The 12,366-nt window shown below is 38.7% G+C and overlaps 1 protein-coding gene across 4 annotated transcripts in view; it reads right to left on the bottom strand.

Annotated features, from left to right (window-relative positions):
- GFPT1 (glutamine--fructose-6-phosphate transaminase 1) overlaps positions 1 to 12,366 on the bottom strand; it is a 56,108-nt gene that overhangs the window by 19,486 nt on the left and 24,256 nt on the right. For 2 of the 4 annotated variants that reach the window (XM_027072298.2, XM_053200702.1), the window contains exons 8-13: positions 12,021 to 12,100; positions 11,765 to 11,818; positions 8,411 to 8,516; positions 6,331 to 6,494; positions 5,347 to 5,442; positions 639 to 736 (exon numbers count right to left, since the gene is read on the bottom strand). In XM_027072298.2, the coding sequence (XP_026928099.1) occupies positions 639 to 736; positions 5,347 to 5,442; positions 6,331 to 6,494; positions 8,411 to 8,516; positions 11,765 to 11,818; positions 12,021 to 12,100 (598 nt within the window). The remainder of the gene's footprint in view (positions 1 to 638; positions 737 to 5,346; positions 5,443 to 6,330; positions 6,495 to 8,410; positions 8,517 to 11,764; positions 11,819 to 12,020; positions 12,101 to 12,366) is intronic. The other 2 variants (XM_027072299.2, XM_053200703.1) reach the window with 1 other exon arrangement.

Here is a 12,366-nt window from a genome sequence, read left to right on the forward strand (position 1 = left end):
TCTCAGCACAGAGAAAAATCTCTTTCTATATTCTTTTCTTATGGTATCTCTATGAGAAGATGGATGTTAACTGAACCTTCTGTGGTAATCATTTCCAAATATACCTAAGTCGAACCATCATGCTATACATCTTGAACTTATACAATGATGTATGTCAATTATTTCTGAATAGAACTGGAATGCATTTTCTAAGTAAAATTTTTTAAAAATTTACCTTCCAAAGTAATTAAAGAACAAAGTCTGACAAAAAGAAGACTTTCTTTGTTTGCAGAAATGTGCCTACCAAGTAAGATCCTGTTGAGGCTCAACACATTACCAGCCATCTGTCTGAGTCAAGAAAATAATAATAAGCAAAACCTAACGACTGCTCCTACAGAAGTTTTTCTTACAGAAAACCTTTCCGACCCTTGGCCTTGCATGAAGTCACTGCAGGTGGTCTACCTGGATATCTAAGGACCTTTCTAAAGCAAATCTTCCATTGATAAATAATTCCAAGCAGCTGTTAACATTTCTGCCCCGAATGCCTCCTGATTTTGGTCTTGACAACATAATATAACAAAGCATAATTTTACATGGTGTGTTACAGATACCTTCTAATATCCAACATCAAACAGTGAAAATCTTAAGAATCCACTTACTGCTACACCAGCATGATAACTTGTCCCACAAGCAATAAGAATCAAACGCCGACACCTCTGGATCTCCTTAATGTGATCCTTCAAACCGCCCAAATTCACTGAAATAAAAGTTTGTGTATATAATTATTTAGGAAAGAACCATATTGAAATAGGTAATCACTTTTCATGAGTGTCCACAGCCAATCTGGGAACAACACTACCATTTTAAAGAATTTCCACGCCTCTTGGGAAGCACAGTTCTGAATGGTTTTTAAAATGAAATTAAATAGGTCACAACTTAACTGTCTCCCCCAAACTTATAACTAACCTCACCCCTCCGGGATCCCACACACTTCTGGTTTTATCACACTCTACCCTGTTTGGTCATTTTTCCATTCCTCTCTTCAGATTAAAATTTCTCTCAAAGGCAAAAAACACAGGACACAGATGAGATCGCTAGACGGTGATGGCTGGGGTGGGGAAGGAGTTGGCCACAAAGGGGCATGAGAAGGTTTCTAGGGTGATGGAACCGTGCTTCATCTTGATGGCTGTAGAGGTTATGGTTACGATCATGTTGTGGAAGTTTGTCAAAACTCAGAATTATACACCAAAAATGGCGAATTTTATTATATCTACTTATATCTCTTTAAGCTACCTGGGAAAACACTTAGTTACATTAGTTTCCCACACAAACAGTGCTCCCACCCAGAACAGTGCACTGAACACAATATAAAACCCTCTCCTTTCAGTCCTTCCCATCTCAGTAAATGCCACCCCCAAGCACCCGATGGCAGTGCCCCTCGACTGCCCCTATCCATCCTCACATCCATCCCCAGCAGGTCCTGTGAGCACACCTTCAAAAGGAGCCTCTAATACCATCATGTGGCCTAACATCTCTGCCCCAGACAAGAGCAACGCTTTCCTAACTACTCTCTCTTCTACCCCCACCTCCCAGAGCCTGTTCTCCACACACAGAATAAAACCACCTTGTAGAGTGATTCTTTAAAACCATAAAGTGATCTCAAAACCTTCCAATGAGTCTGTCCTCTTTCTGTCCTATAGCTATTTATGTGTTCTTCTAAGGGCTTCTTGTGTTAGAAATACTTCAACGAAAAGCTACTTTTCTACCTATGAGAAATTTTCATTCAACGTCCATTCCATTATTCAACTAATATTTCCTGAGCACCCACCAAGTGAATTTGCTACCCAAGATACTGTGGCTACCAGAGTTCAGGGCAGTTCAGGGGATGGCTGAGAAGACAGACCTGCATACCACCGGGCAGCGTTCTCTGCGTCTGACACTTTTTTCTGCACACTTTTTTCTACCTTACTTGGACATAATGTAAAACCAAGGCATATGTTTTGCTTTTTATTTCTCTGAATAACTTTATGTTCCCCTTTTTAAATTTCAGTACTGAGAGAGTGTATTATATTTCTCCATTTAAAAAAAAATCAGCAAATTGGAAAATAAAATAAAACCACAAAAAGCTTCAGCAGCTTCCCAAGTAACCTGGAATAAAATCTAAACTCCTTATTATGGCTTCAAGTGCCCACATGTCCCGTCTCCTGCTTAACTCTGACCTCATCTCTTAGTACTTTCCCTCCCACCCTGGCCGCTGCAGCCAGACTGACTTCCTTGTGGCTTCTGCACTAGACAAAGGTTCGTGCACCTCTGCCTGCAGAATTCTTCCACAGACCTCGGCATGTATTGGAAAGGTCTGGGAAGAAAGCACAATATCAAGAGGTTGTGTTCAGGTCATCCAACGGCAACAGTGTGAAGATGACTCAGTATAAAAGCAGAGACTACCAGGAAGACTTGTATTCCAGATGACCAATGACAGGGAAATAAGATGGTAAGATCAGCTGCCTGACAACTCGTTCCCTAAAAACTAGCAAATTCCCTGCTGGCTGAGGGAGGTTTGAGGTAGTTCTGGAAGGAGTCATCCAAGGTCCGAATGGATGATGCTTTCGAGAGAAGCCTAATTCTAATAAGGTAGGCCATGCTACTAGAAGCAATAAGAGTGCCCGGAGGACCGGAGCAGGGATGGAGCATTTCAAGATCACCACTGGACACCGAACCCTAGTCTGGCTCCAAAAGGGACCAGCAATGTGACCTTTCGCAAGACACTCAAACTGACAGAGCCTCAATTTCCTTGCCTTGATAAAAAAAAAAAGTTAACAGCTATCCTGTTTGTATTACAGAACTTTTATGAGGAACATAACATTGAGAAGAGTGCTTTTTAAAATCATGAACTTCTCAGGGGCGCCTGGGTGGCTCAGTCGGTTAAGCGTCCAACTTCAGCCCGGGTCATGATCTCGCGGTCCGTGAGTTCGAGCCCCACATCGGGCTCTGTGCTGACAGCTCAGAGCCTGGAGCCTGCTTCCGATTCTGTGTCTCCCTCTCTCTCTGCCCCTCCCCTGTTCATGCTCTGTCTCTCTCGGTCTCAAAAATAAATAAACGTTAAAAAATAAATAAATAAATAAAATCATGAACTTCTCAAAGTTTATCTCACTGTCTTCCTTTATGAATTAAATCTTTTCCCCGATCTTCCTTCCATAAATACCATAAGGCGGTCCTTACTGCGACACTCCCAGTCCTTCCAGTGCAACCACCTTTAACAGCCCCACACTGGCAGACGCAGCTCCCGTTTCTCCCCTCTCCTTCCCCTCACTTCACCCTGGATGGAACAACACCTGAACTGGTGACTGCTTTTCGGCCTCTCGTCCCTCCAGTGCACACTGCAGACTGGTACCCAGTTCAATCCAGTGAAGCTCTATCACCCTGGTTTCTAAGCCTCCTGCTAGCTCTACAACTTCTACACGAGGCGGTCCCCCTGCACCTCCCACTTTAGAGCATTCCAGGCCCCCCTTGGCAGCTCCTCCCACCTTCTTTCCCAGACTTAATGTTCCTTACTCTGCTTCAAGTGTTAGATGTGGACCACTGGACTACACGTTATTCTGCCAACAGCTTGCTGATGGTTTTCCACTATCTCCCCTTCAGCTAATGCTGTTCTTTCCAACTGCAAGGCTGCCACGTCATCTCCACCTATTTAAACCTTTCAGATCTTTCAAACTCATGCCTGCCTGCTTCATGAGGCCTTCCCTAGCCCCAAAGCCCCTAGCCACAGACTGATTCATTCTCTACTCCTAATTCAACATTAAACTTTGTTTCTAATGCCAGGTATCATATTTACCTTTCTTTAAATACTTATATATTCACTCCGCTTCTAGATTTATAAAAACCTCGAAGAGGAGACCATATTAGAAATAATTTCCCTATAGTCCCTGTTATGTTCAGCATGATGTCCTGAACACAGATGTTGAGTTTAAAATTCAGCTTCAACAAATCTCTCCTGTTGAGAAAGTCTGACGCTGCTCAGAAAAAATAAAAAAATACAGAGACAGCATTTACTCAGAGAATTCAATCAATTAACAGGACACAGCATAAAGAAGACACTTAATACCGTCCATATGACACACGGATTTGGGAACAGATCTTTTACACACTAGCTATTATTTCTCAAAAACTAATTAATGCTAAGAAGCTTAGCCCAGTTGGCTTGTTAAACTGTTTACTAAACTGTCATGATGAATGAGCAGTGTTCCAAAAATGTGATTTCACAATAAATAGTTTATCTTCTGACCACAGAGAGTCCATCTCAAACTCATCTATGCAAGGTGTGCACACTCGTGTGACACAAGGTCCAGACAGAGTGTCCAGAAATACGACCAGAGTGGCACTCTCAGCTCTATCTTAAACAGGCAGGAAGGTACGGGTTTTCTCAAAAGGCATTAAGCAGACACCCGGAAAACCTGTGAGGAAGTTCACACCTTCACTCATCTAGAAACTGGTAAGAGAAAATCTAGGCTGAGCACATACATGTAAGCTTCCCAACGAGAGGAGAACCAGTGCCCAGAACAGTCCTTGGTATATGGCAAGTGCCCATTAAAGGTTTTCTGAAGTGGAAGGAAGTTCAATGTTTTTAATTATACACTAGAGGACTCCCCCTCCACCCCCCACCCCCCGCAGGAAATTCACCCTAATATTCTTTTAACTGACAACTTTCAAATGTGACTTTCCAGCCATTTGTTTTTACATTTTTTATAACCACCTTACTGAGATGTCACATACCATAACATCTCCCTTTTAAAGTGTACAAATAGTGGGTTTTAGTATATTCCCAGTTGTGCAACCATCACCACTACCTAATTTTAGAACATTTCATCACCTGCCCCAAACCCCATCCCCATTAGCAGTCATTCTCCACCCCCTCCCTTCAGCCTCTGGCAACCATTAGTTATTATCTCCCCTGTTTTATTGTGGTAAAACACACAGAACATAAATTTAACATTTTAACATTTTTTAAGGATTCAGTTTAGAGGCATTAAGCACATTCACACTGTTGTGCAACCATCACCGCCATCCATCTCCAGAACTTTTTCATCTTCCCAAACTGGAACTCTGTACGCATTAAGTAACAACTCCCTCTTTGTCCACTCTCCCTGCCCCTGGTAACCACTAATCTACCACCTGTCTCTATGAATCTGACTATTCTAGGTATATCTCCTATCAGTGGAATAATACACTGAAGGACTTTTGAAGGATGATTGGACTCCACTGATGGCTGTAGTCACAGTTTTCTATAAAGCTATAAAGGACAATGAACTTTCAGGCTGCCAATGTCAAGCCCCACAGAAGACTCCAAAATAATAACTCGCATGTAGTTACCAGTATAGTCATCAAAGTTGACTCTTCCTCTCATCGTGTTTACGACGGACTCTGGCTGCTCAAAAATTTCCTTCTGCATAAATGAACTGAAGTTGCCTAAAGTAATATAAATTACATCATTAAAATAACAAATTTGTACACAACTAAAAGTCTGCCTCCTGTAACATCATCTTAGTAAATGAAAAGAGGGCTCATGCATTAGAGTACAATATTCACATATGACATTTTACCCTATGTGAAGAAAAATAAGCAAGTAAGGAAGAAAACTCACTTTATTCACTTCATACCTAAAATATGCAGTGAGAGCAAAACAGGGAGTGGGAAGCTTAAGTTTTAGAGTCAGATCTAGGTTTAAATCATGGTTCTATCCTTTACCACATAAATGGCTCTGGGGAAATTCTTTATAGTAAGAACAGCAACTACTTCACAGCATTGTCATGTGGATTAATATAGGAAAGACCTGACATATAGCAGTTATGCAATAAACGTTAGCATTTACCCCACCTCGACCCATGACAAAGGAGGAGAATAAAAACCATGATGGCAATAATCATTAACAGTTAACAAGAGCAAACAGTACGTAGGGCTCACTAAGCATGTCAGGCACTGTTCTGAAGGCTTTACATAAACTAATATTCAAAACAACCTTAACAAGGTAGGTCCTATTTTCCTCCTTCTGTAAAAGAGAAAACTGAAGCACAGAGAGAATAAGAGAGGAATAAAGAACAGAACACAAACTATGCTTATGAAGTATCTTAAAAATATCAAGAACCATTTCAATGACCAATCCGTGTTTTTAACATCAAAAACAACAAACCATGAATTAGTTTGAAGGACAACTACTTTAAGACCAGCAGATAATTTTCCAAAGAAACATCCCTTTCCCTCGTGTTATCCCCTCACTCATCATGTGGAAGGTTTCAGTCAACACCGTGTCTCCTTCCCATTAAGAACACCAAGCTATAACACGACAAAAACTTTCACCCTTCATGATCTGCTGGAGTTCCATCTGGAGGGTTTGCACAGCTCGTCCAGGGTGATCTCCTGCAGTTCGTTTAATTCGATGGATAGAAAGACGGCCGTCCACCACCGCTGCAACATCATCATCTTCAAGAAAGATGACGCGATTGGTATGTTCTATGACAGCACTATAAAATGTTCAAGGAGATAATACAATCAACAATCAAGGATGATTATTACAAATAAAACTATCATCAAGACACAGAAACCATGGTTAAAATACAAACCTATCATCCTGGAGTATCTCTGTTAACTTTCTGGTTACCAAGGCCATTCCCTACAGGGCAGTGGGCAGTTAACTAGGGACAATGAATAAAAGGATCTCTGTGCAACACCCTAAACCAAATTAAATTAGATCAGATCAGAAAGCATGGCTATTTCTTCCTCATTCTATCACCAAATCCTCCAATTTTAACTCCTAAATATTTTTCAAAGCTTCTATGTCCACCACCACAAACCAGTTCAAGCTACCATCAGCTCTTGGCTAGACCACCATAGGAACCTGCTAACTTATCCAACCACATGCCCTCTAATCTCCCTCCATCTGTTTTCCATTTCTGCCAAAATGAATGTCAAAAGGCAACTCCAACCAAGATTTCTCCCTCACCCAACAAAACACTTGATGGCTTCCCTTTGGCTCTTCAGAAAACCACAAAGCACAAAGCATGACCCCACTTTCTTCTCTAGCCTCCACTCCCACCAAACTTCCTCTCTCTATGCCAGCCACACTGCTACCCATCCTGAGTTCTCACATACTGATCAATTCACAGAAAGTGAATGTTCTTCCCTCTACCTCTTCACCTAATCGACTACTAATATGTTTTTATCTCTCAAGTGTCATTCCCTTACAGAAATTTACCCATAGGAGTGTAAGTCACCCTGGTATAGGCATTCTGTAGCTCTTGTCACAGGTGGAATTCTACACTTGTATGACTGATTAAAATTTGTCTCCTCCAATAAGAAAGAGCTCCTTAAGGACAAGTTGTGTGTGTGTGTGTGTGTGTGTGTGTGTGTGTGTGTGTGTGTGTTTAAGGGTTATTTTATTTATTTATTTTTATTTTCTTTTATTTTTCGAATATCTCCACCCCCAACATAGGACTCAAACTCACAAACCCGAGATCCGGAGTCGAATGCTCCACCGAATGAGCCAGCCAGGCACCCATGGGACAAGTATATTTTTATTTTTACTCACCATTATCTCCTAAGCCTACCACATGGCTTTGCTCAGAGTGTTCAATATGAGTGTCTGAGCGAACGACAAAAGGATAAGCTTCTGCAATTTCTAGTTTAAGCCATAACTGTCAAGTCTGACCAACCTACTTAATGACAACAATGAAGCATCCCAGCACTAACTAACCACCTGCAAAAATTAGGCAACAGTGAAGCCTGTTCCCCCACTGAGACAATGCATTCCCGGCATGATCTAACCTGCGACCTATCTCATCGTTAGATCCCCTTAGGGCACAACAAATGACTCCAAATACTTGTTGGCAATGTGAACAATTCTGCTTTATCCTCATCACTATTAGTATTCTGTTTATAAATGCATCTAAGCATCCCACAGTATTTTTCACTCAAAATATCTTAATCTAGTACTATTTCTTTTATAAAAGTGATTATAATCCGTATTACTTCTGAATTAAAAAGGTGAGTGTCCTTATTGGACTAAAACTACAGCGGCTTAGCAACTATACTGTAACTGGTGGGACACTAACCCATTCTATTCTAAATTCCAACCTAAAATCTCTCCTCCCTGTAAGACCTGGCTAAGGCTCCAAAAAGAAGACGAAAAATATACAAGATATCAGTTAATATGCTAGAACAAGCCTCAAGTACTGTTATCTTTTCTTGGAAAACTGACCTACATGCTTTGAATTGAGAGAAAAAATTTTCTTAGGACGCCCATTTCTAAAAAGGGCACCTATATTTCCCTAATTGACAAAATTCTCTTACACAGCATAACAAGATATATACAAAATGACTTCTGGTTTCTATAACATGAAAAGTTTTGCTAAGATTCTCTGAATCAAGGAAGGAAGTTCACCTTGCATCAGATGCAAAGTAATATTCCACTGCTTTTTCTTCAACAGGGAAAAGGCAAGTTGTGCTGTCCACACGAGAGAGATTACAGCTTCCTTTCTTGTCCTTCCCTAGAGCACAGAGGTAACACAATCAGCAAACATGTAGATCACGGCCAATATAGAAATACACATAATTTTCTTCAAAATCAACAAAAAAACATAGCAACACAAAATAATTTCAGCAATTTAAAAATGCTAGGTAGGTCACCTTATCTCCATGCAATAAGCCAACAAGAACAGACAAAAAGTGTAGAGCGAAATAGCAACTATCAAAGAGAGCGTGGCAGATAAGTGTTACATTACAAATGTTTTAACTGTTTCTTTTCCAGGTAAAAGGCAAGTAATTCACTAATATCACTAACTCTTTTTTTCAAATCAAAAGTATATATAGGCCTAATCTTAATTTAACCTTATACATAACTTGACAGAATACATATAAGTTTGTGTACCTAAACTTATCATAAAAATTACATTAAAAATGTCAAAATTATGCAATGAAAAATAAAGTGAAGACTAGTGGCATACTAATTTTTTACTATCTGATAACAAAACTTCTCTAGGTTTTAAAAGTCAGCATAACAAATCAGGTTGCAGTCTACACTAATTCTGATTTTAAAACAAAGATACTTAAAACTCTCTAACCATGGCATACCATATATAGCACCTACTACTAAGGACTGGAAATATTATAAAACCAGAATCTCTTCTTTCTTAAAATTGGATTTTCTTACATTTCTTGTAAGTCAGGATAAAATACGATCCTTCTGCAATAATAATATACATTTTTTTAAGAGATACAAGTTTATTGAATACACTAAAAAGGACCAGTGGGCAGGACAGCAAAGGAGAGACTAGCTGCCTGCAATAATATCCTTTTAAATCTAGAACTTTAGAATTATGGCATCTCTACTTAACATGTCAAGTCGTGAATGAATTTTTTTTCCTTTTTGCCCATTCGCAACTAAAGTCAAAACTGGAAAGCAAAGTGAAGTCTGACACATTAGAAAGACTTTTTTTAAAAATCACATAAATTAAAATCTATATTAATGTCAGAGAGACAAAAAAGCACCTTTACCTGAGATCAGGACATACCAGACCTTATAACCTACAGACACAACGGCCAGAGGACACTATAAATATACCTGTAAAAATTCATATTGTGTCTGTCGTCTAAAATGCATGTCTATAAAAGACTTGCTTATAATTATTCTTAGAAATGCACATCCAGGAGCACCTGGGTGTTCAGTCAGTTAAGCATCCAACTCTTGGTTTCGGCTCAGGTCGTGATCTTGTGGTTTCGTGGGTTCAAGCCCCACATCAGGCTCTGCACTGGCAGCATGGAGCCTGCTTGAGATTCTTTCTCTCCCTCTCTCTCTGCCTCTCCTCAACTCGTGTTCTCTCTCAAAAAATAAACTTAAAAAAAATTTTGTAAACATGTACACCCAAAGTTCTCCACAATCCATGCTTATTTGGTGTGTTTCAGACATGAAAATAAAACAGCCCTTTCCATCCAAATTCAACAGCAAAAAGATATTACACTTTAAAAAATACATGTAAGGTGACATCCTAGAAAAAGTAATGCTACAGAAGGGTAAAGCAGATTGGTGTTTGCCAAGGGCTGGGAATGGGAACAAGGAAGGGCTGGCTACTGAGCTACAGCTGGAGGGAACTTTCACAGGACAGGATTGCTCTATACTTTGATTGTGGTGGTTATACAACCATTGGCACTTGACAAAACTCATGAAACTGCACAACAAAAAGAATGGATTTTACTGGTGTAAAAAAAGTGAATCAAAAAACACGCAGAAGGATAGCCCAGCACCTACATTTTCAAAATAAATACAACCAGTTTTGGTTATAAAATGCCCTAAAGGTATCAAGTTTCACTATACTCCTTCTCCAAATGTCATTCTTTGAGTGACAAGGCATATTTAATTATATTATTTAGAAGGATTTAAGATAGCATTGCCTGTTTAAATGAAAAAAACATTTACCACTTGATACCTATACAACTTTACAATCTATAAAATGTTTTGCCGTACAATTATCTCATCTGATTTGAGTGGCACACAATTATGACCATCCCCTTTATTTTGTCCATTGTTACACCTGGAGAAAATAGCAAAAGCCTAAAAGCCATCCCGTGTTCTCCCCTTTACACAGCCTCTTCAATAAGAGGCTAAACTCTTTAAATGAAACCTTGCTGAGCCACACGTTATCTACATACTAGCAACCAGAGAAATAAAGGTCACTAAAATACAATGCCTGATCTTAAATACAATGTCTCATGATAAGTTTCTCGTCTAACTTCTTAAGACCTTAGCCAATGTTTTTCCGTTATTTCTAAAAGCAGTCTAAGAAAATGTGCAAGATAATAACACAAAGGTAATGTATACAGGAGCAGGATTATTAACAGAAATCTGCAACTCTGGATCCAAAATTCTATACCCTCATTGGTAAACTAGTTTTTCTTCTGAAAAGGGAAGGAGAGGGAGGAGAATGTAAGAAGAAATCCTACCATTTCAAGGTCGAAGGCTATTTAAGGAAGTAACTTTCTGCTTTAGATAAAAAAGCTAAAGCAGCCACTATCTAAAGATGAAGAGGTTTAGAGTCCTTTGCTATTTTTTTTCAAGAAACCAAGAATTATACATTAATAATATGGGTTTCAATTTTCCGAATTTACCACTCCCTATCTTTTACATGGAAAGCTTTTAATAAGTAAATGAAAAGAGCATGCCATTTTGGGGGTCTAATTATATCAATAAAATGATCCATAGTTTGTATGGCTGAAAGTCCTATAAAAAAATAATAAACTTCAAACATAAACAATAAAAAAGACTCCAATTTCAAACAAAGCAATCAAGATGTTGAATATAAATCTAAAAGTAAAGTGTCATGCATAAAATAAAGACCATTTAAACATAATTTTATGAGAAGTTAGGATACAGTATTCAAATAACTACCACTGAATTCAATCTACAATAGCCTAACACACAATGCTCTTTTCTCAATGTAAGCATCTTACTTATAATAATGTATCTTACATGATTTCAACTTAAAACAAAAAAATAAATTTTATAATTTCAATCTCAGAAATTTTAAAGAAACAAATTATTAAAAGCAGTTTTCTAAATGCCAAAAGCAGACAGACAAAATATACTCTGCAAATTAGAAAAATGTCAAAATATGTTTCCCCATTAAAAAAAGCACATTTTTAGAGGCCCAGCACATTCATTCACTCCAAGAACAAAGAATTAGTAAAGAATGAACAAAAGAGGGTAAGATTCCTCCCCATCCATGCAGAGTGCATTTCCCACCTCTTTCTCCCTGTGATCCCCACCGTGAGAATTTTGATCCAATCTGAGTCCTAGCTAAGGATATACAACAGAAAAAAATTCTACTCGTCAGAGAAATTACAACAAATCCTTTTCATGTCTAGACAGAACTACTATATACATATGTGTGGATCTAACCAAAGAGGCATTCATTTCAATTTAATGGAAACAATTCTTTATATCTACTGCACTCAGTTTATACAGTTTCCTCATGGCATTATGTAAGATTAATTTTTACCTGTTCTGTAGAGAATCGGAATGTGATCAGTAGAGAGTTTATGTTCACTTCGTACACCAATCAAGAGAGGGCTACCTCGTCTGTTGGTGCAAAATTAAGACAGAATTAAGCCATTTTCATAAATAATGCACTGATACAAATTTTAATGAACCAACATTCTTCAAATAATGTTTAAACTATGCCTCCAGGCTCGACTTCAGGTATAACAAAAGCACAGCATAAACAGAATTTGCAAATATTAGGGCTTCTCACTGTTCTAAAAAGAACATCATGATCAGGCCTAAATATCCTGACAAAAGTAGTGATAGTACAATTCTCTAGGAATCTGTTTAGGATGTATGCTTCC

The sequence above is a fragment of the Acinonyx jubatus genome, chromosome A3 (genome assembly GCF_027475565.1).
Source record: "Acinonyx jubatus isolate Ajub_Pintada_27869175 chromosome A3, VMU_Ajub_asm_v1.0, whole genome shotgun sequence".
In the NCBI taxonomy this organism is placed as follows: Eukaryota; Metazoa; Chordata; class Mammalia; order Carnivora; family Felidae; genus Acinonyx; species Acinonyx jubatus.